The 23,533-nt window shown below is 30.7% G+C and overlaps 1 protein-coding gene across 1 annotated transcript in view; it reads right to left on the bottom strand.

Annotated features, from left to right (window-relative positions):
• heca (headcase) overlaps positions 1-23,533 on the bottom strand; it is a 374,320-nt gene that overhangs the window by 298,866 nt on the left and 51,921 nt on the right. The window contains exon 2 of the mRNA XM_067047341.1: positions 16,642-16,741. Coding sequence (XP_066903442.1) covers positions 16,642-16,741 — 100 coding nt within the window. The remainder of the gene's footprint in view (positions 1-16,641; positions 16,742-23,533) is intronic.

Here is a 23,533-nt window from a genome sequence, read left to right as displayed (position 1 = left end):
AAACTGCACGTCGATTTCGACTATTACAGCACTTACTAGACAAACGGTCTAAACTTCTAACACATTACAAAAGACAGATCTACATGACTGTAATAAGGCCAATCTGGACATATGGAGTTGAGCTTTGGGGCTCCACTAAACCTTCGAATTCCTCTCGTGTTCAATCCTTACAATCAAAAATCCTTCGTAAAATCCTTAATGCTCCTTACTTTATCACAAATAAAATCATACATAAAGACCTTAATGTTCCCTATGTAACCGATCTAGCCCGAACCAGATATCACTCCTTCCTTTATAAACTCTCTAACCACTCAAACCCCCTAGTTTCTAATCTTGCATCCTCTTCCATTCTTGACAATCCTCCGAGGCGCCTGAAAAGAAGATGGCCACGAGATCAGCTAATGTAAAATGTCATTAGAGTACTACCAATAGGTAGTTTCTCTACACGCCTGTAACACTCCAGTTTAACTTAGATCAGATTTACTAAATGTATTATAATGTACAGTTTTAAATAGCAATAAATAAATATTAAAAAAAAAAGTCAGACCTCATATTTTGACGGATTAACTTTACTTTAAATGACGCTCTATTAGGTTTTCTAATGTTGTGGGTAGTTTTAATGATAGCCCTGAATAAAAAAAAATTTTTTACGTTTTAAAACAGCCACCCCCTCTAACTATACTTGACAGAATCATCAATTTTGACTAGTAATTATGCACAGTTTTCATTAAATAAATAAAAAATTGTGGTGAAATAACTGACTCTTCTCTTGGGCTCTTGTACTGCAGGTAGCAGATTTGACAGAAATGAAGTGCATTGGACTGGTTTTTGTAGGCTCGAGGCAATTTAAGAATTCTTTTTAAAGAAACACTAATATTTTTATTGAGAGATTTTCATTATTAATGAGAGATATGATAAAGAATTTTATTCAATTAATTTCCAAGTTATCAGTTAGCAGAGAAGATGGGAAATTTATTTGTAAAATCGTTGCTGAGAGAGGACTGAGGTGGGATGGGCTTGGCATGCGCACTGCACCAACGTCATATTACCACAGTCAATTCCGAGTTTCATTCTTAAATTTTCCGCTTTAAAGAGATGCATTTCAATTATTCTATCATTCATTGTATTTTCGTATTAATATTTATTTACTGAATAGTAAATTACAACATAGACCCAATGATAATGTGAAATTTTCAGAACTATTGGAAATTTCGCCATGTCTTTTATCTGATTTTCTTAAAAATCTGATAATTTCGTTTCGGTAAATTGCTACGTTTTTAAAATGACTGAAATTTTAATATAAGAAGAAAATCATGATGTATTTTTACCAACAGTTGTTAATTGTAAAAAAAATAGCAGAGAGTACAAGTTACAGTATATTAATATTTTCGTGACATTACTCTTTTACTAGTTTTAGCATGGTAGGTGACGTGTTAGGGCAGTTCAGAAACTGTCACATTAATGTCCCCTTACGTGTTACCACTTCACATCTACTGTCGCAGCAACTGCCATGGTATAAACTGTATGACAGTTATCGTAATGATAACATTTACTGTATACGGTCAAGCATGATAAACATCAGTAACTGTTGCAGTAGTGAAGCAACTGTCGGTTATCCATTTGTTAGTGATTAATTTTTTTTTATTCAACCTTATTTTAATAAACAAAAACAATACCTTGGTGTTTTTTTTTTAATTTTTGATATTTTTTGAAACATACGATTTTTCTCGTTCGGAGTCAGATGTAAGTCTTTCGCATTCATCTTATTAACTACCAAAAGTAAACCCCCATGAAGTCTAGTTTTAGCTTAATTTAACAATTTTTACTATGTACAACAATAAGAATTTTACCGAACTGGTTTTACGGATCAGCGCAGTAATAATTTGCATTATTAATTGCCTATAATTTTTTAAACTAAAAAAATAGTAATAATATTTTTTTTGCCTAAAAGTAAAAAAAATCGTTTACAAAATTCTACTCCAATCTACCATCAGTAAAATGTGCAGCGACTAACAACTTCGCCAATCAAACCACATCGCGAAAACTGAAGCCCATGCTCATCCAAGACATATTTTTAGGTCATATCCAAATCAAAACTGGGGGGAGGGAGGGGGAGCAAGCCATGTCAATTGGAGGGGGGCACACCATAGTTAATCAGGTTGTTACATTTCGGCCCGGTAAAGGGGAATGAAACTAAAAGAAAAAGAAGAAACTTAATTATAATTGTCTCGGTACTTTATTAGTTATTACAATTAGTATTGGCTTGAAAAAAAATTTTTTTCAATAAATTAATATTTGTTTTCACTTGTAGGGGGAAGCAGCTCCGGCTGGGTACGCCCATGCATCCTTTTCCTTTTATAAGCTCTTTTTTTATAATTTTTATTATTTTATTTTTTCTTGCCTTTTTCTTCTTATCTTTCTTTTTCTCTAATTATTTTTTCAGTGTAAGTATTTTTTTTGTTTAATAATTCTTAAATATCGTTAGTTTTCTTTTTTTATTTTCCCTGGATTAATATTTTTTTTTTTACAATTGATCTTTATAATTTTAAATGGTAATTACATTGCATATAACCCTGTATGGCTAACTTAAGGGCGATCTGGTAATAAAAAAAATAAAATAAAAAACAAGAAAACAAATTATTATATTCATGGACGTTGTGGAGATACTATGTCCTCCTCAGCATTACATAATTTATATATTATAATATATATACTGCATAATATAAAGAACTGATGGTTTTAAAATTTAATGAAAATATACTATTTTTAAAACCAACTGTGAACTATGTTATACTAAAGAGGGAGGGACACGATATCCCTGAAACGTCCAATATTACAATATATATATATATATATATATAAACACGATAAGAAAAAAATCATATCAAGGCTTTAGATGACGAAGACGTTCCAAGGGAATGGAGAGGTCATCCGATCTGTCCAGATTATCGCAAGGGGACCCAACTATTAACAAAGCCGTTATGATTGTGATCTTTGAAGAAGAGGGAGCGCAAAACCTCATCTATCCGCCTCATATCAGTGCCCAAGTCCCCCTACGGTCACGACATACCTATAATGGCATTTCAACTCAAGATGGAAATAATTCAACATCGATAATTTCTCGAAATATAATAATAAAAAAGGCTTTGCAAACCCGAAGGTTTGATACCCAAAGTTATCTACAGAAATCTGTCCAGTGACGCTTCAAATCCCTCCAAATCCAAATCTACGTTTCGGTTTACCCCTTGGGCGTTTACCCGTCAGTTCAGTGATTATTATTATTTTTAGGGATCCGTTCGTTACCAAGTCCCAAAACCTTACACGCCCATCTTATTCTCCGCAATGCTATAACCTGAGTTATATTTACCGGATGCAGTTCCCTCAATCCAGCGCTGTGTAGCCTTCTAAATTCTACCCTTAATTCATACATTTTGGTTCCAAATATTTTACGTAATTTTTTTTTCTCAAAAACCTTAAAACGTTGTTCTTCGTTTAGCGTAAGAGGCTATGTTTTGCATCCATGAACAGAGAGAAAGATAATAGTTTTGTAAGTCTTAACTTTCAAGATTCTGGACATAAGGCTAAGAAATTTCAAATTGAAAAATAACAAGCATTTTCCGCCTTTAATATCGTTTTCATTTCCTTATCAATTCCTTTTTTTTTATTTATTTGAATTTGTGGACCTATCGATTTGTGTGTTTTAACGTATTTATTCATTAAATTATTTTATTTTATTTTATTAGTACTATTATTTATTTATTTTTTTAAAAACTTATTTATCCATTTAAGTGTTTCTTGTAACCGGCGTTTTATTATTTTTTCCTTTGAATCCATGTGTTAGTCTTGTTCTCGTAGAATGTATTTGTTTGTTTGTTTTTGGTAAACTGATCTACTGCTGTCACTATTATTAATGGTCTGATCTCACATTGCCGTCTAATAGTGAATTTGTTCACAGGAGAGGATCTAGAAGTGTGAATTCGGGAGAGTGAATTTGTTAATCGGGTGAATTAAGAATTGTGAAATGGTGAAATTGAAGGAACAGAAAAGGGAAAGAAAAAAAAAAAGGAATGAATTGAAATATTTGTATCTGGCGTATAAACTGAAATTGATTATAAAAGGAAACTGTAGGGCAAAAGAAACTGTTTTTTATTATTTTATTATACCATGTAATTATATGTAATTTATATATGTCCGATTACGGATTGATAAGTATGCTGTGTATGTAGCAACCTGATGTATTTGGGCAGCATACATGAATAAAGTATTTCTCTCTATCTACCGTAGAACTTAAATACTTGAACCAATCTACCTGTTCAAATGAATTTCCTCCTATATCTATGTAACCGAAATTTCTACTTTTTCAACAGCTAACCATATATTTTTTTTATCCGTTTTCATTTCGAAACCAAGTGCCTTACTAGAGTTTATGAACGTATTTGAATTTACTTCTGTATTTTCCTCGTCCTCATCAAATAAAGTAAAATCATCAGCATACCCAAGCACCGGTTTTTAGCACCTAAAGTAAAACCCTTTTTGGTACGCATCACATTTTTAGTAATATATTTTAGTGCTTGATTAAACAAGATGGGTGATACAGAATCCTATTTTTTTAGACCCATCCAAACCTCTAACTTTTCAAAATAATGATTATCTATTCGTACCTTAATATAATTATAAGAAAAATCTGGTGCAAGGCATACATCACAAACTTTCATTTATTAAAAACCTTTTAATACAATGCTTAAATGACTGAATATCTGACACGGCTGAAGGAAAGTAGTAGAAGACAGTAATCAGTTCAGTGCCAAGGCCGACAGTAATTATGTAGAGAAGGTTGTCATGACAGTTACTATCTGAGTCACTACTACTGGCTCTGCGTGTTCAGTATCCTCTTCGATCCGTCCAGTAGCAAACGGAAAAATTATTTTCAGGTTTAGTTATGTACTACTAATACAGATTACGAGTTTCTAAAATTATAGCTAATCGTTCTCATAAAATTAATATTGATGTTTAATATTTTATTATAAAACAAAAATATTATTTTAATGTTGTTTTAAATTTAATTTATTATTTGAAAAAAAAACAATAAGTAAATGTTATAAATGTTTCAGAATACATGATAATCTGGGGGAGGAACCACGCAATGGTGGTATTTCAATCATTGCTTTACATTATAAGATCCTGGGACTATCATCTTTTCAGACGCCTCCGACGATTATCAGGCATTGTTAAGAATGAGAGATCGAGAATTAAATAGTTTAGGTGGGTAAAGATGTTGGAATAACAGAAGATATAATTAAATCAGGCCAAACCTGTGTTTGGAAAACAAGAATCTACGAACAGTTTCTTGTCGTTTCAGTCTAATATAGGGATTCCAAGTATGTTTCTTGTTAAGATGCAGTACTAAGTATCAAATTCCTTCAAAAATCCTCAATGCTCCTTACTTTGCAATATAAAAAATTATGTATAAAGATTTTAATTTTCTATATGTAACCGATCTAGCCCAAAACAGGCATCAATCCTTCCATTATAAACTCCCTAGCCATCCACCAGTTTCTACCCCTTCTAGATTCCTGTTTTATTCCTGACAATCCTCCGGGGTGCCTGAAAAGAAGATGGCCTCGAGACCTTCTAATATAGAATATTGTTAGAATGCTACCAATATGTAGTTTTTCTTCATGCCTGTATCATGTCATTATGATCTTACATCGAATTTACTAGATGTTTTATCGTGTACAGTTGTAAATGTCAATGAAAATAAAATCAAATCTGGTTAACAGGTTTTAGTGGGATATTAATAAAAGATACAGTAGGGCAGTAGAGTGGAGGTTTACGATGAAGAGTAAATGTGATCTGATAGTATTTTTAAAGGGATCTGATGGTGAAGAAAATGTATCAGAGCAAAAACTCTGAAAGGTGAAAAAAAAAAAATTGTTGTGATGCCATTGGAAGAATGCAAAATCTCACGTATCGAAAAGCAGTATATAACAAACCAATCAAACATTTCGCCAGGTGAGGCGTCATAAAGAGGAGAGAAAACAAGATCTAACTAATACAGACTAATGACAACACAGCTTACATCAAAAGGACCTTTATACTAGAAACAGAGTCTTGTTCCATGCATTTTAGAGAAATCACAGTATATGAAACGTTATAGAAACAGGAAAAAAGATTAAAAAGACAGTGAATATGTTATGAAATGTTATTGTTTTTTTATTTTTTTAAAACTTCACTTCAAGCGACCCACAAACTCCAAACGCTATGTAATCCGATATATCCAAAGTGTGTCTTGGTTCAACTCACTGCATCTTAAATTGTAACTTAATACAATTCCTTATGGTGCGACCTTATTGTAATATGTGAAATGCAAATGTGATCATTATGTCTTATGTTACTCCACTGGGACAAGAACTTAAAGGAGTAAACATTGCATCAGTTACTATAGAGATAAAAATAATAAAAAATACTAGTTACGTATGCGCTGCGATTGGAATTACGAGTAACTTTTGCGCAGTTAGCTTCTGGAATGGGACGGTGCTATTGATTCAGTGCATTCATTGCACAAGGAGTGTAGGCACAATGTCGTAAACAGGAAGGACTCAATAATAATAGTAAGTAATGTTTTCATCTGAATATGTAAAAATCTGTGCAGTATATAAATAATATAACTTTTACTCACTTATTAAATAGATGTTATATTTTATTTTTAGTTCAAGGCTACCTTCAGATTTGACTTACAGATTAAACTAGCATTGTATAATAGTTTCGGATTTTATATGTGATATACATATTATAAGTTACATAAAAAAATACATTGGCCACCCATAACCCTATAACTACTATTTCTGCATCCCGGATTCGAATCCGAATGTTTTTATATTTATGTACTTAGGAATACTAAATATAATAATTTGTAGGAAGAAGTTTTATAAAAATCATTAGGGCCGTTTTGGGCGCCAAGATGTTTTGCAAATACTTTTTACAAAGAAACGATTAAGAACATATTGTATAAGAAGTATTGTTGGACGTAACAGTACAAAAATATATATGTGCAAGAGTTAATTGCAAGAGTTATTATATGATGTTATTTCTGTGGACGGACAGGTAGACCAGTGGCCAAAAATTAATTGTTTTCGTCTTGAGACTTCGTTGTAAACTGCGAATCGTAAAAGTAAGCCAAATACTATACTTTCTAAAGCTTGTATTGGTGAGAAATATACTTAGTTATATATACTATTACTACAGAATATAGCTTATAAATTATATATGTTGATTTGATAGAGTATTATGCATCGGATGATATCTTAGTAAGTGTACTATTCCAAAGAGATTCCAATTAAAGTTTAGTCTTAGAAGTTCCATCTTCCTTTTAGACGCCTTAGATGGCTATCGGAAATCGATCGAGCTGAGTTCAGAAAGGCTTGTGTGGGTTTGTTGAAAGAATAGGAGTCTATTTTAGAACAGATGCATCATACGTTACTATAAGGTTTTCACATATAACTAAGTATTTTACATCATATTACATGAAGATTCACTAATGATTGTGGACGAATTGGGTTGATTCAGTAGTAATTCGATGTTTTATTGGAGATCAGAGATTAAAAATATTCACTAATTACTTCAGTTTATTTATTTTTTTTTTATGAATGACTGCCCTACAGTTTCATTTAATGATGTTACTCTTACCCCTGTCGAACATATCTGCTACCTTGGACTACATTTGGACAAACGATTAACCTGGAATCCTCACACCAGACTGAAAAGACAGGAAACTGCACGTCGATTTCGACTATTACAGCACTTACTAGACAAACGGTCTAAACTTCTAACACATTACAAAAGACAGATCTACATGACTGTAATAAGGCCAATCTGGACATATGGAGTTGAGCTTTGGGGCTCCACTAAACCTTCGAATTCCTCTCGTGTTCAATCCTTACAATCAAAAATCCTTCGTAAAATCCTTAATGCTCCTTACTTTATCACAAATAAAATCATACATAAAGACCTTAATGTTCCCTATGTAACCGATCTAGCCCGAACCAGATATCACTCCTTCCTTTATAAACTCTCTAACCACTCAAACCCCCTAGTTTCTAATCTTGCATCCTCTTACATTCTTGACAATCCTCCGAGGCGCCTGAAAAGAAGATGGCCACGAGATCAGCTAATGTAAAATGTCATTAGAGTACTACCAATAGGTAGTTTCTCTACACGCCTGTAACACTCCAGTTTAACTTAGATCAGATTTACTAAATGTATTATAATGTACAGTTTTAAATAGCAATAAATAAATATTAAAAAAAAAAGTCAGACCTCATATTTTGACGGATTAACTTTACTTTAAATGACGCTCTATTAGGTTTTCTAATGTTGTGGGTAGTTTTAATGATAGCCCTGAATAAAAAAAAATTTTTTACGTTTTAAAACAGCCACCCCCTCTAACTATACTTGACAGAATCATCAATTTTGACTAGTAATTATGCACAGTTTTCATTAAATAAATAAAAAATTGTGGTGAAATAACTGACTCTTCTCTTGGGCTCTTGTACTGCAGGTAGCAGATTTGACAGAAATGAAGTGCATTGGACTGGTTTTTGTAGGCTCGAGGCAATTTAAGAATTCTTTTTAAAGAAACACTAATATTTTTATTGAGAGATTTTCATTATTAATGAGAGATATGATAAAGAATTTTATTCAATTAATTTCCAAGTTATCAGTTAGCAGAGAAGATGGGAAATTTATTTGTAAAATCGTTGCTGAGAGAGGACTGAGGTGGGATGGGCTTGGCATGCGCACTGCACCAACGTCATATTACCACAGTCAATTCCGAGTTTCATTCTTAAATTTTCCGCTTTAAAGAGATGCATTTCAATTATTCTATCATTCATTGTATTTTCGTATTAATATTTATTTACTGAATAGTAAATTACAACATAGACCCAATGATAATGTGAAATTTTCAGAACTATTGGAAATTTCGCCATGTCTTTTATCTGATTTTCTTAAAAATCTGATAATTTCGTTTCGGTAAATTGCTACGTTTTTAAAATGACTGAAATTTTAATATAAGAAGAAAATCATGATGTATTTTTACCAACAGTTGTTAATTGTAAAAAAAATAGCAGAGAGTACAAGTTACAGTATATTAATATTTTCGTGACATTACTCTTTTACTAGTTTTAGCATGGTAGGTGACGTGTTAGGGCAGTTCAGAAACTGTCACATTAATGTCCCCTTACGTGTTACCACTTCACATCTACTGTCGCAGCAACTGCCATGGTATAAACTGTATGACAGTTATCGTAATGATAACATTTACTGTATACGGTCAAGCATGATAAACATCAGTAACTGTTGCAGTAGTGAAGCAACTGTCGGTTATCCATTTGTTAGTGATTAATTTTTTTTTATTCAACCTTATTTTAATAAACAAAAACAATACCTTGGTGTTTTTTTTTTAATTTTTGATATTTTTTGAAACATACGATTTTTCTCGTTCGGAGTCAGATGTAAGTCTTTCGCATTCATCTTATTAACTACCAAAAGTAAACCCCCATGAAGTCTAGTTTTAGCTTAATTTAACAATTTTTACTATGTACAACAATAAGAATTTTACCGAACTGGTTTTACGGATCAGCGCAGTAATAATTTGCATTATTAATTGCCTATAATTTTTTAAACTAAAAAAATAGTAATAATATTTTTTTTGCCTAAAAGTAAAAAAAATCGTTTACAAAATTCTACTCCAATCTACCATCAGTAAAATGTGCAGCGACTAACAACTTCGCCAATCAAACCACATCGCGAAAACTGAAGCCCATGCTCATCCAAGACATATTTTTAGGTCATATCCAAATCAAAACTGGGGGGAGGGAGGGGGAGCAAGCCATGTCAATTGGAGGGGGGCACACCATAGTTAATCAGGTTGTTACATTTCGGCCCGGTAAAGGGGAATGAAACTAAAAGAAAAAGAAGAAACTTAATTATAATTGTCTCGGTACTTTATTAGTTATTACAATTAGTATTGGCTTGAAAAAAAATTTTTTTCAATAAATTAATATTTGTTTTCACTTGTAGGGGGAAGCAGCTCCGGCTGGGTACGCCCATGCATCCTTTTCCTTTTATAAGCTCTTTTTTTATAATTTTTATTATTTTATTTTTTCTTGCCTTTTTCTTCTTATCTTTCTTTTTCTCTAATTATTTTTTCAGTGTAAGTATTTTTTTTGTTTAATAATTCTTAAATATCGTTAGTTTTCTTTTTTTATTTTCCCTGGATTAATATTTTTTTTTTTACAATTGATCTTTATAATTTTAAATGGTAATTACATTGCATATAACCCTGTATGGCTAACTTAAGGGCGATCTGGTAATAAAAAAAATAAAATAAAAAACAAGAAAACAAATTATTATATTCATGGACGTTGTGGAGATACTATGTCCTCCTCAGCATTACATAATTTATATATTATAATATATATACTGCATAATATAAAGAACTGATGGTTTTAAAATTTAATGAAAATATACTATTTTTAAAACCAACTGTGAACTATGTTATACTAAAGAGGGAGGGACACGATATCCCTGAAACGTCCAATATTACAATATATATATATATATATATATATATATATACATATACATATACATATATGTATGTATTAAAAACGTAGTATTTGACCTTTTAAAAATTTTAATTAATAAAAAAAAGATTTGATGGCGTATTATATAGATCAAATGATATTTTTCTGAGTTCAAATATACCTTAATATTACCTAAAAAGGAGAAAAAACGTCATAAAATAGATGGAGCCTGAAGAGATAGTAAAAATGATAGATATGATTTCACACAAATTCAAGATCCTAATAAGTTTGCCTCAAACATGGCAGTGACATTATCACTTGACAACTCTTGAACATTCCTAAGAGCCTAAATGAAAGTAATAAAACAAAAGAAGAAAATTAAAATAATCACAGAAACTCATTTTACTGCTTTTGGATTTTCCACAACAAGTGAGTAATAGGTCACTATAAATATAAATTAGACATAAGAATTGCAGTATACAGGCTCGACTCCAAAAAAACTATATAAAAGTGAAAAATCCAAAATAATAAAACATCACATTACAAATTGTAAAAATGTTAAGAACGTAAACTGAAAATCCCACCATAATAGACATAACTGAAAAAAAATAGTATAAATTAAAACTGTGAACTACAATACTGGTAAAAAAAAATTTAAATACACATAACAAATAATAAACAGTTTTATCATATAATTGTAAGCAGATGGAATCAGAAAAAACATCTAATAATATATTTTCTCCAAATTAAAACAATGATATTCAATTTGAATGATTAAATTTCTTTTCTTAAAAAAGAAATATAATATAATTGTAGATATAATAACAGTGCATAAGCTAATGATAAGTCCAATGAGAATGGAAATTTGTAGCTTAGGGAGTTGAAGTGTTGGTCTTTGCAAACCGAGAACTGCAGTGGCCCTGGTTAGATTCCGGCCTAGGCGTCGACTTTTATTTCTGTGGTGGTCCCACGAAATAAAAACTTGGCCCTCTACCAAGGTTAGAATAGGGTGTTATCTTGTAGATAACCCCTCCCGTTTGTCAGAAATGACCAGAAAGGGAAGTCATAAAAAAAATTAAATTAATTAAAATAAATGGAAGGCAGCAAAATGATAGATATTGTCTAATTGATAACGTTATGATTAAATTGATAACTTTAGATGAATAAATTTCTAGAATGAAATGGATAGTATTAACCATAAGGTAAACAAAGTAAATATTTAAATTGTTAAAATAAATCTTAAAATTTAAATAATATAATTACAGAAGTTATAATACTTACGATGAGGAAAATAGTCCTAAAAGTTGTGAAGTTAAGTAGTGTTGAATAATATCAAAAAAGAAGTTTTTTCACCTTATCATCTAATACATAAATATATAACTTTCACATAAATAAATAAGCTTGAATAATTTATATTCATTGTCCAACTGATCCCTCCTCCATCCCCCCCATCGACCGTCTTCTTTTCAAAAAAGAAATAATGAATGGTAATAAATTAAAATAACAAGCCATTCCTATTGATGGGTAATAAATCTTCCATTATCAGGAATTTAAAGGCACTTCCTGCCTGAAAAACAATCGAATAGTTTCAACCATTGTGCGCAGTTTTGTTATCAGATTTTTTTTTTCAAGTCCTCATTTATTTAGTAACAATTCGAACAATATACTCAAATTGAACAAGGGACATTTAGTATGAGGCTCTATAGATAAATATGCACCTCGTAGGAAAAATGTTTTAATTTATTATTAACCCTTACTTTATATTCCACATACAGGTATGTATAAGTAAAAACAGCATGTTGTTATCTCATTAACACTTTTTTTTTTAATTCCTTCTATAAACAACGAACAAAATATTTTATCACACCTGATCACTTATTCGAGACTGTTTACCGTTACATGAAACAATTCTACACCGTTGCGCAGAAAAAAAGCTTTAAAAAAAAAACATAAAAGAATAGAGGGGAGGTTTTACCGGGGCCCATACATACTTATTAGGTAATTATGCCAGATACAATAGGCAGCTACGGAAGTGCTTCCTGTATTATCGGTTTGCTCCACAAATTACGAACAGAGAGCGCTGTATTTGCTAGACAATGAAGACTCGGATCGAAGCTCGTTAAGTATTAAAGGAGTCCCTAAAGTTAGCTATCAATCGAAAATATCGACTCTGAACAAACGGCAAGGTAGCTTAACATTCGTGAAATTAGTTCATGGTTTGTTCAAATAATACACAAATAAACAAAACTTTTTTATGCCGACGTTTCGACCTGAATTTCAGGCCATCATCAGGGGACATATAACCACTTTTTTTTTCTTTTTTTTTTAAATATTTATTTATTGCTATTTACAACTGTACATTATAATACATTTAGTAAATCTGATCTAAGTTAAATTGGAGTGTTACAGGCGTGTAGAGAAACTACCCATTGGTAGCACTCTAATGACATTTTACATCAGCTGGTCTCGTGGCCATCTTCTTTTCAGGCGCCTCGGAGGATTGTAAGGAATGGAAGAGGATGCAAGATTAGAAACTAGGGGGTTTGAGTGGTTAGAGAGTATACCCACCTTAAATATGAAATTTCTGTCTAGTAAGACTTTTTGTTTCAGAGCGAGGCTACATCCACACACACAGGCAGACCACTTTGTGATTTAGATTCAGAGGACTTTAAAATTCACAGAATTCGAAATATTGCACGATCTCAATACTCTCTCTTACTATATATTCTATATACGAAATAAATGAAAGAAAACTTATTTATACCGGTAGATGGAAGAAAAAAACATTCAGTCAACACAACAGAATGTGTCGTACTTTATTGGTTCTTTATTCATTAGATGTTATAACTCTTTCCTAATGACTAATAATATATCGAGTAAAATTCATCACAAACAGTAATACTTACTTCAGATTTCAGAAAACTGTAAAAAAACCCGAATGATTTTATTGAATACTCAACAAAGTGGAAGGGAGTTGTCCCATTAACGATTTGACAGGCCAAGGCCGAAATATATACTGGGAATGTTATCTGTTCACAATGCATCTAGTCAGAATGCAACTGCGTTTGGTATTTTATGAAATATCTGAGATAACCTCGAGTCGTGGTGAAACGAAGATGTTTAAAGTCAGGTTTACAAAGATGTAGATATTTTAATTGAATCTACTATTCATGCTATTTTCATCATCTGAATGTAGATTGTAAGCAATTCCAGTCAAGTACTAAGTACTGTTATTGTTTCTATTGTTTTCATTCGCCTACTCCCATACCATTGCATGACAGATTCCTCTTACATTAACTCAACAGTTCTATGGAGAATTATGCAATCGTTTTTAATGTTCATAAACTACTATTTAGAGTGATTAGTAAACCAAAATAAAATCAAGATTAAGTAATTAATCTGAGATTTTAAACTCCTAAAACATTATTTAGCAGATAACAAATAATAATAAGTACCGCCACAATCCATGAAGGGTCAGGGGCGCAGTACTTAGGAACCATAATTAGAAGACCTATGGTTGTGCAAGGAGTAAATTCGGTTAGAATCCAGATTTTTTCCCTAATTATGAGGCTTAGTGGACCAGGGAGAGTTCCTGGACCCAGAGTGTCGACTAACGGCCATATGAAAAGAATAAAATACTTGGAGTTAGTAGCAAAGTGCTTTACCACTGAGTCACTACCCCCCCCCCCAAATGTGTTTACCTGTCTTTAAGACTTTATTTATTTGATTGTTATTAATTTATTAGTTGTAAAGTATTATTATTATACTCTTCATAAGTTGTATTTTATTACTATACTGAGTAACAGTCTATATATTATTATTATATTTTATGAATATTATAATACCATTAGTTGTACTTCCATAAATATTTTTAAAACTTTATTATTTCAGCTTATAGGCCGTTAAAGCCTCCACAAAGCCCTAATAATTAAAAGTTTTTCAAACAAATATTACATTTTATGTCCTTTATTTTTTTTTATTCTTTATATTAGTTATCATGTTACACACTATATATTATGTTGCTTAATATTAAATTTATTATATATTTTTTAAAATATTTTATATTATATAATTATTTTTAATCTGGTTCACTCTATACTTATAATTCATTGATTAGCTCATAATTAATAATTAATTAGTATCATTATTATTAACTCCATGGATTATTTCATTCATTTTTTTTTTAATTTTCATTTATTTTATTAATTGAATTATTAGTTTTATCGCTAGAAATTAATTCATATTGTACTGTTGTAGCTTATAAATTGTAGGGGCCTCCATTGCGCCCATATAATTACAATATAAGTGTTACTACCTTATATTTCATCATTTCTCAACGTCATTTTGGCACCGACCGATCAATGTTACTATCTTATAATAAATAATAAATATATTAATGAATCTTGTGTTGTAATTATGAAGTTTCATTTTATATCTTGGAATCCTAATCTATCAATGTTATAGACAATTAAATTTAATTCTGGATGAATTAATCTTATTTATCATTTTTTACTATAAACTTCAATGATACTGATTATATACACACATAAGTGTATGTACGTGCATACACACTTCTGTACACCCCGATATAAGCGTTCAGTAATAGAGAAGAGTTTTTGCCGGCATAAAGCGGGCGAGGAGATAGTTTATCGCGAAAGTGACCTTGGTTGAGTCAGCATGGGATGCCTTGTTTACTCCAGCAATTGTCTCTAAGGCGCACTTCTCTACTCAGAGCTTAATAACAGAAAATTCTAAGGTATTTTAAATATTACCAATCAACTATTCAATTAATTTTATAATACATCTTCTTTAATTTTTTTTTTTTTTTTTTTTTTTAATAATTTATTTATTGATATTTACAACTGTATACACATATATACAACAAGTAAATTTGCTGTAGGTGACATAGTAACATGATAAAAACATGTGGAGAATCTACCCACTGATAGAACTCCATCAGATAAAGAAGATCTCGAGGCCATCTTCTTTTCAGACGCCTAGGAGGATTATTAGGTAATGAAGGAGAAGCCAGGTTAGAAACAAGTGGATGTGGGTGGTTGAGAAGTTTATTATGGAAGGAACGGTATCTGGTTCTGGCCAAATCGGCAACATATGGAATATTGAGGTCCTTATGGATGACTTGGTTTGTGACAAAGTAAGGAGCATTAAGGATTTTACGAAGGATTTTGGACTTCTTTAATTTAAAAATAAAATTAAAATCTGTATCGCTACAACCCATGAAGAATAAGGAGTTCAGTACTTTGTAAAGAAGTACTATCACTAGACCAACGGTTGTGCAAGGAGGTGATTTGGTCAGAATCGCTAAACCGCCAGATTTTTACCCAATTTAAGAGGCTGGGTGGACCCAAGGAGGGGTCCAGAACTCACAGAAGTTGACTCACGGCTTCAACGTATCAGAAAACAATTTTCTACCCAGCCGGATTCAAGTCCATGGAGTTAGTAGCCACGCGCTTTACCCGGTGGCCACCGCGCTCCCTTCTTCTTCAATTTACTTTCTTCATTTGTATATAAATTTTCACATTTTTTAAATCATAATTAGTCACACGTTAGTTTACTTTTATTTCATCTTATCTATTTTCTTACTTGGTTACCTCATTTTAATTGTTTCTATCTATTTTAGTACACATTAAACTACAGAAAATAATTAAAATAATGAACAAAGTAAGACAACAACCTTTCTGAATGAAGCAATGCGAAACAATGAGCTAAAGGCGGTGCAAGAGATAAACAACGTAGGGGAGTGAGGGAATTTGAAGGATGACAAATAACGTTATATTTTATTTTATTGCAAATTTATTTATTTACTATTTGAGTTTCTTTTCACCGCACTCGGACCATTTTTTACTTGTATCATCCATTGTACATGAATTGAAAATCTAAAGAAAACTATAAGTTTACCAGGTTTAAAAAAAGTAACGAAAGGTTATACCAAATAGTAGTGTTTATAAGGCAAAGATAAATTATAAATTTTTGAACAAATTATAAATAAACTATAAATTATAAATAATTCGCAATAAATAATAAATAAACTTACCTTAATGTGGTAGGAGTTGAGCTTGTGCTTAGGTAAAGCGTTGAAGGAAGAAAAGTCTTGCCTGCGGGCGAATATCCCGTTTCCGTTAATGGCGCTGTGCCTGCAAAGTAAAACGAAATATATGAAGTAAGAAAGTAAGAATATTAATTAAAAATATATATTTAATAAAATATGTTACAAATAATTGGATAGATGAGTTACTGTCCAAAACTATGTTAAATATCCCAATCTACTCTTTTCCCATAAAAAAGGTGCTTTAAATTTTTTAACTATTAAATTATAATAGTTTATATAATGTAAAAATTTAGTTAGTTTTCCATTCTAAGTTTTTGGAATAAAAAACAAATTCAAATCAAATATAATCTTTTCACTTTCTTGAGACTGGTTATTATTGTTAAAATAATATTAAATGTCCTACGTTTTGGTCAATTCGGCCATCCTCAAGGACTTAAATATTAATTTATACTCACATAAAGTATTTAAAAAACTTTTTTCTGGCTATTTTGCCCGGGTCTCCAGTTTTAGTCAAATTTACCCTATTTTGTCACTCTTTCATTAATATTAAAATTTTAAATTATTATTAATTATAAATAATTACAATTTGTAATTTACAAATATTGTTATGACAGAAATGTGAATAGTGTGAAATTGATTATAATTAAAATTTTTAATACTAATGTAACAGTGACAAAATAGGGTTTGACTGAAACTGGTGACCTGGACAGAATAGCCTGCATAAAGTTTTTTTAAAGAATTTATGTGAGTGTAAATTTGTATTTAAGTCCTTGAGGATGGTCGAATTGGCCGAAACGTTGGACTTTTGAGGAAATAAAGTGTTTTCAGACCTCGGATACCTTGGATTTTATTTAAACAATTAAATTTAATCTTTTTTAGGTTTATTTGTTGGTAATATGAAAGCATCATTTACTAATATCTTCAGTTACACAATGGTATATTCATTAAATTAATTATCAATTATATCAGTCAAATATTATTATTATTATTATATCACTATATATCAGTAGATACAATGCCGAAAAGTCGCATTTGCGAAATTCTGAAAACATTCCCTTTGTATTATGCTTACACAACACGTTTTTTTTAGCGAAAAAGTAAAAGCATAGGGTGCTTGATACGGTAAACATGCTTTGGGGTCGAAACATTACAAAAAAAAAATATCCAAATTAATGCACCTATCCGGAAGGGGGTAATATAATATTATATATTTTTTTCTCGTGAATACTAATTTTGAAATAATTGGCATTCATTTAAACAGTTATTTAGATCTGCATTTTTTTTTTTGCATTTTTGTAGAGATAAAAAAAGTGCTCTTTCAGAAACCAACGAACGTTAGCCGAAAATTACGTGTAAAATACGAAACTTGTAGGAAATTTGCCCAGCTCTATTTTCCTATGAAATTTTGCCCAGATCTATTTTCCTAGGACATTTTGCCCAGCTTTATTTTCCTAGGAAATTTCTCTCGTTATTGGCTCAAAATCTTGAAAAAAATAAAATATAAAATTATATGTATATAAAATAAACTATTATTATTATACTCATATACATAGTTTAATTAAATTTTATTTTAATTGTTCTATATGGCATGTTTCATTATGGGACACAGGGCCTTAAGGTTTTTAAACATAAAATATTGCCATAAGGTATTCGGACCGAAGAAGGATGAGTTAAAAAGAGAATTTAGGAGGCGGTAAGAGAGATACGCTAGGATCTAGAAGCCCTGGTCTACCCCTTATGAGTGGGTGATAGAGTGGGCTCAGGGATCCCAAGGTCCAGAGTGTAAATGGGATTAGAGCTCTTATTTTATTGTTATCTTAGTTAAGAATTATATCTATTTTATTTTATCCTTATTTTTTATGTAAATAGTTTGATTATATTCGTTTTATTTATGTCTCTGCTTATGTACATATAGAGATTTTACAATTTTTCTTTATATATACCTATATATCTTTTTATTATTATTGTTAGTTTTTTTGTTTTTTTTGGTGTGAATGTGATCATTTATTACTATTATTTATTTTCCAAATTCGTAGCAGATTTTAATACCTATCAATAAAGAAATTAATAAAAAAATGCTACACAACCCCAAAATGCGCGAACTCCGCCCGGTAAGTGTAATTAAGATAATACCATAACGACGAATAAGATGAGTTGGTCAGGTAGTAGTGTTTAAAAGTGAATTTATCCTGGAAAAGTTAATAAACAATGATCCGAGTTGTTAATGTCCCATGGTTAGCCCGAAGCGTAAGTGGAAGGATTGTATGACAGCGATTGGCGGCATGGCATCGAACCTTATGGTTCACTAAGCCTTTTATTTATTATTATTATTTCTTTTATTGCTTAGTTGTAAATTATATTACCAATTCAAATAGAAAATTAGATTCAAGTAAAAACCAATGGAATAAAAAGTTGTTTTCAAAAATTCTCTAAGCTATATGCCCGAAATCAGCTGGTTCCAGTATGAATCTAATTTCCATTGGCTGCTCGGCAGGATCGCGGAGGACATCCTTGCCACGGCCGGAAGGCTTCTCCTTTTGTACCTCTGAGGCTCCACGGGCGTCTTGCTTGTTTTTTTTTTAGGATGGCCAACATAAAAGGTGGGTGAAGGCCGCGCTCCCCGGGGCGGGTTTAACGTTGTTCTCATATCCACCTCTCTGTTCTGGAGTCACGCTGGAATCCTGGAGAACGAGAGGCTATTGAGCTAACCATATTAACAATGCTAGATAATGTATCTTCAAGCCAAGAATATTGATATTCTATTTAAATTACAGTTAGTATCGTTTTTACATTTACCGATTGCGTGTATTACCTTTTTTATCATTATTATTTTTATTGTTACCAATATTTTATTCTTAACTAGCAGACTCGTCAATGTTTCACTATCAATATATTTAAGGATGTATATTCATTAATTGAACACTATTGACACTTTGAAATCCATTATTATATAGATAAGTGATAAGACGGTAACTATAGTAACATAAATGCTAACAGCTAACTTGGTTGTATAATCGTTAATAATGGTCCAATTTAGTTGACTTTTCCTATTTTTCTAGATAATTTGATCATCTATGATATTAAATTTATGAAATGCCCTTCATAGAGCATTAAATCTAAATTTGATTAAAGTAGGTTAAAAGGGGGGCCATTCAACTTTCCAAGGTGTATTGACGTAGGAATTTAATAAAATGCAGAGGAGTTTGTTGCTAAGTATTATACGCATGCTGTTTCCATGGAAACCCTTCCATTTTTTAATTATTTACGATTATATGAACAATAGTCAAAGGAATGAAAAAAAATCCTTCTGATCATTAGCTTTCTAATCAGTATATAGGTCTGTATTATTAGTACTTACAATAATTATTGCCATTTCTTCAATTCAAAAAATTAACTGCGAAAATTGTAATCATTAACGTTACAGTAGGACCTAACTCTTGGGTAAAATTATACCTAACGATTGGAGCTAGAAGCATTAGGTTCAAAACGAAAAAAAAAAATTTGTTTTTTCGCGACGAAATAGTACATTTAAGTCCAAACTATCCCAGAATACAGCTACTCCCTTTTTTGCTTACTAACACTTCAATTATAAACTGACGATTAAAAATAAACTAGCAAAGAGAATATATATAGTTAAGAAAGGGTTAAATTTCAAGCAATAATTACACGAACTACAGAGCGAAGTCTATGGCTGTACATTCTAAAAATAGTACCTCCGTGGTTCTATATATAAGTTGCCTCCTTGCTGAGGGCCAAGGGCAACCGGTTCTAGCAGTTCCAGCAGCCTCTGGAAGGACTTCTCCAGAGACTCAACGATCTACTCTAGGATCCTAACTTCTCCATAATATGTAGGATGTTTCAAGGTTGTGATCTCAAAACGAAAAAAAAAAAATCACTATATAGGTTTGTTTGTTAACGCTTTGCTTAGGAGAAATTAAAGTCATAAGATTTTTCTTTTGTTCGTGTATACATATTCATGTATATATTAAACAAATCAATACATTGCTAACTAATTTATGAGTTTAATGTAAACGTTAAAAATTTTAAATATATTTTTTCAATTTCTTGAGACTGGTACTTATTTATTAAATAAATCAACATTGTATCCTTGTATAGTCTCAACACTTTTTATTACATCAACAGTCCAACGTTTCGGCCATTTCGGCCATCCTCAAGGACAATCTAAATATTTAACAGCTTATTATATATTAATTTGTAACATTTATAACAACAACATTATCACTAATAATATAACATACATTCAATATAAATTCTCACCTCACATCAAAATTTAAAAATTGTTTTCCAGGCTATTCTGCCCAGGTCATTAATTATAAGTCAAACACACCCTATGAAAAGTCAATTATTAGAGAGTCATATTTATTATTAATAAGCTTATGTTTAGTTACCTATTTTCTAGAAAGTCATAAATATTTAAAAACTTTTAATTTTCAATTTATCCACACTATCACTACCATATAAATCAACTATTTATAACCTTCCACTCACTCAGGTCTGCCTTGTTTTTACTTTAATTTAAATTGCATTTTGTTCTCAATTTGTATTTATTCCAATTATCAAAATTCAATTGGATAGTGAGGATAAATTGAAAACTAAAAGTTTTTAAATATTTATGAATTTTTAGAAAATAGGTAACTAAACATAAGATTAGGTAAGCTTATTAATATTACATATGACTCTCTAATAATTGACTTTTTATAGGGTGTGTTTGACTTATAATTAATGACCTGGGCAGAATAGCCTGCAAAACAATTTTTAAACTTTGATGTGAGGTGAGAATTTATATTGAAGGTATGTTGTTTAATATAATAATATTATATTATTAGTGATAATGTTGTTGTTATAAATGTTACAAATGAATATATAATAAGCTGTTAAATATTTAGATTGTTCTTGAGGATGGCGGAAACGTTGGACTAATGATGTAATAAAAAGTGTTGAGACTATACAAGGATACAATTTTGATTTATTTAATAAATGATAAATATTGTTGAGAGTAATGAATTTGTGCTATTGTTACGCTCTCCAGATCTAATATAACTGATTCTTTATTTATTTATTATTATTTTTTTTAATGACATTTAACAAAAAGTCCAATTCTTCTTAGTGAATATAATTTCAAATAATTGAAACTTGTGAAAGAACAGATATCCAATGTCGTTCGGGCACTACTGCTGTGGATACTATAGGTTATCACTTCGAACATTCAATATGAATGTTAATGTTTATTTGTTATAACCTAAATAATTAATCCCAATGAAAATCTTTAAGCGTTAATATCTCTAAACAATGCGTTAAATGGCAAACCTTTTGTTTTAAGATCCTTATTTCATATTATCAAAAAAGACAATTAAACCTGAAACACTCTACATTTTTAAAAGTAAATACTTATAATGGTAAACTATTTAATTAGTAATACATACATTAAGGATGTATATTCATTAATTGAATACTATTGACCCTTTGGAATCCATTATTATATAGAAAAGTGATAAGACGGTAACTATAGTAACATAAATGTAACAGCTAACTTGGTTGTATAATTGTTAATACTGATCAGATTTAGTTAACTTTTCTTATTCTTTTAGATAATTTGATTGCCTATGATATTCAATTTATGAAATTCCCTCCACAGGGCATTAAATCTAAATTTGATTAATGTAGGTTAAAAGAGGGGCCATTTAGGTTAAAAGAGTGAAAATTCAACTTTCCAAGGTTGTATTGACGTAGGAATTGTATAAAATGCAGAGGAGTTTGTTACTAGGTATTATACGCATGCTGTTTCCATGGAAACCCTTCCATTTTTTAATTATTTACGATTATATGAACAATAATCAAAGGAATGAAATTTTAAAAAATACAAAAGAAATTCCTTTATTTATAATAATCTTAATTTATTTCATTTCCTTAATTATGTTATTTTAACCACTTTTTCAATTACCTATGTATACATTTTATTTCCCGCTTCTCTCATCACTTCATTTTATTAATTCTATTTTGTAAAATTATTCATTTTATGTGTAAAATTATTCTGTTTATACTTTCTTTTTTATTTTTTTATAATTACTGTGGTTGTTATCTTGTTCTGTTTTTAGCCCTGAAGAAGGCTAGAAACTCTAGCCGAAACGTTGGCACATTAAAATAAGTTAATCGTACTTATTTGTGTTTTTCATTGACCGCACCCCCAACCATCTTCTCATTCATAATCCACGGTCAACTATCTCGCATAATGATAAACTATTTAAAATAAATATTAACATCAATGAGCGAATTTTGTTTTCATAACCTTGTTTAAGGTTTTCGTGGCCACATACGGACAATACAATTAAAGGTTCTATCTTTTGAGAAAATTACAATTTTTTAATTTAATAGATTTAAAATTTATACCTAAATCAGTCCAATTAAAAGATTAAATGATGATTGTAAATATGTAACTTTCCTAAAAGAGAGAACCTTTCTAGGGTTCTCATAACCTACAGGGTATTTTTCATTAAGCTTGTGGCAATGTACTTAACACCACTGTGAATTACTATAATAGTAAATATATTACAACTCTTATAACATATATTACCCTCTCTTGTTTATCCCCACTCAAACCTCTTAACTTTTGGACCGAAGTTAAAGTCTGGCTGAATAAACATAACTTTTTTCTGTTTATTTTCGTTGAACCTTTTTAGGGCACACCCAGCCTCTATTGAATGAGAAAAATTTTCTTGAAATTGTTGGAGCAAAATGTGGGAATTTGGTGTAATCAAACTACACCACTATTTGTTAAAACTTATAGAAAACCGCATATAATAAATAGTTTTAGATTCTTTTAAAAAAAAATACATATACACGAGAATAATTTTTTAAA

Source organism: Halyomorpha halys, unplaced genomic scaffold (genome assembly GCF_000696795.3).
Source record: "Halyomorpha halys isolate HHAL.00 unplaced genomic scaffold, Hhal_1.1 Scaffold39.1, whole genome shotgun sequence".
Classification (NCBI taxonomy): Eukaryota; Metazoa; Arthropoda; class Insecta; order Hemiptera; family Pentatomidae; genus Halyomorpha; species Halyomorpha halys.
Note: the sequence above shows the minus strand (reverse complement) of the source record. Positions and strands in the feature narration are given on the sequence as shown.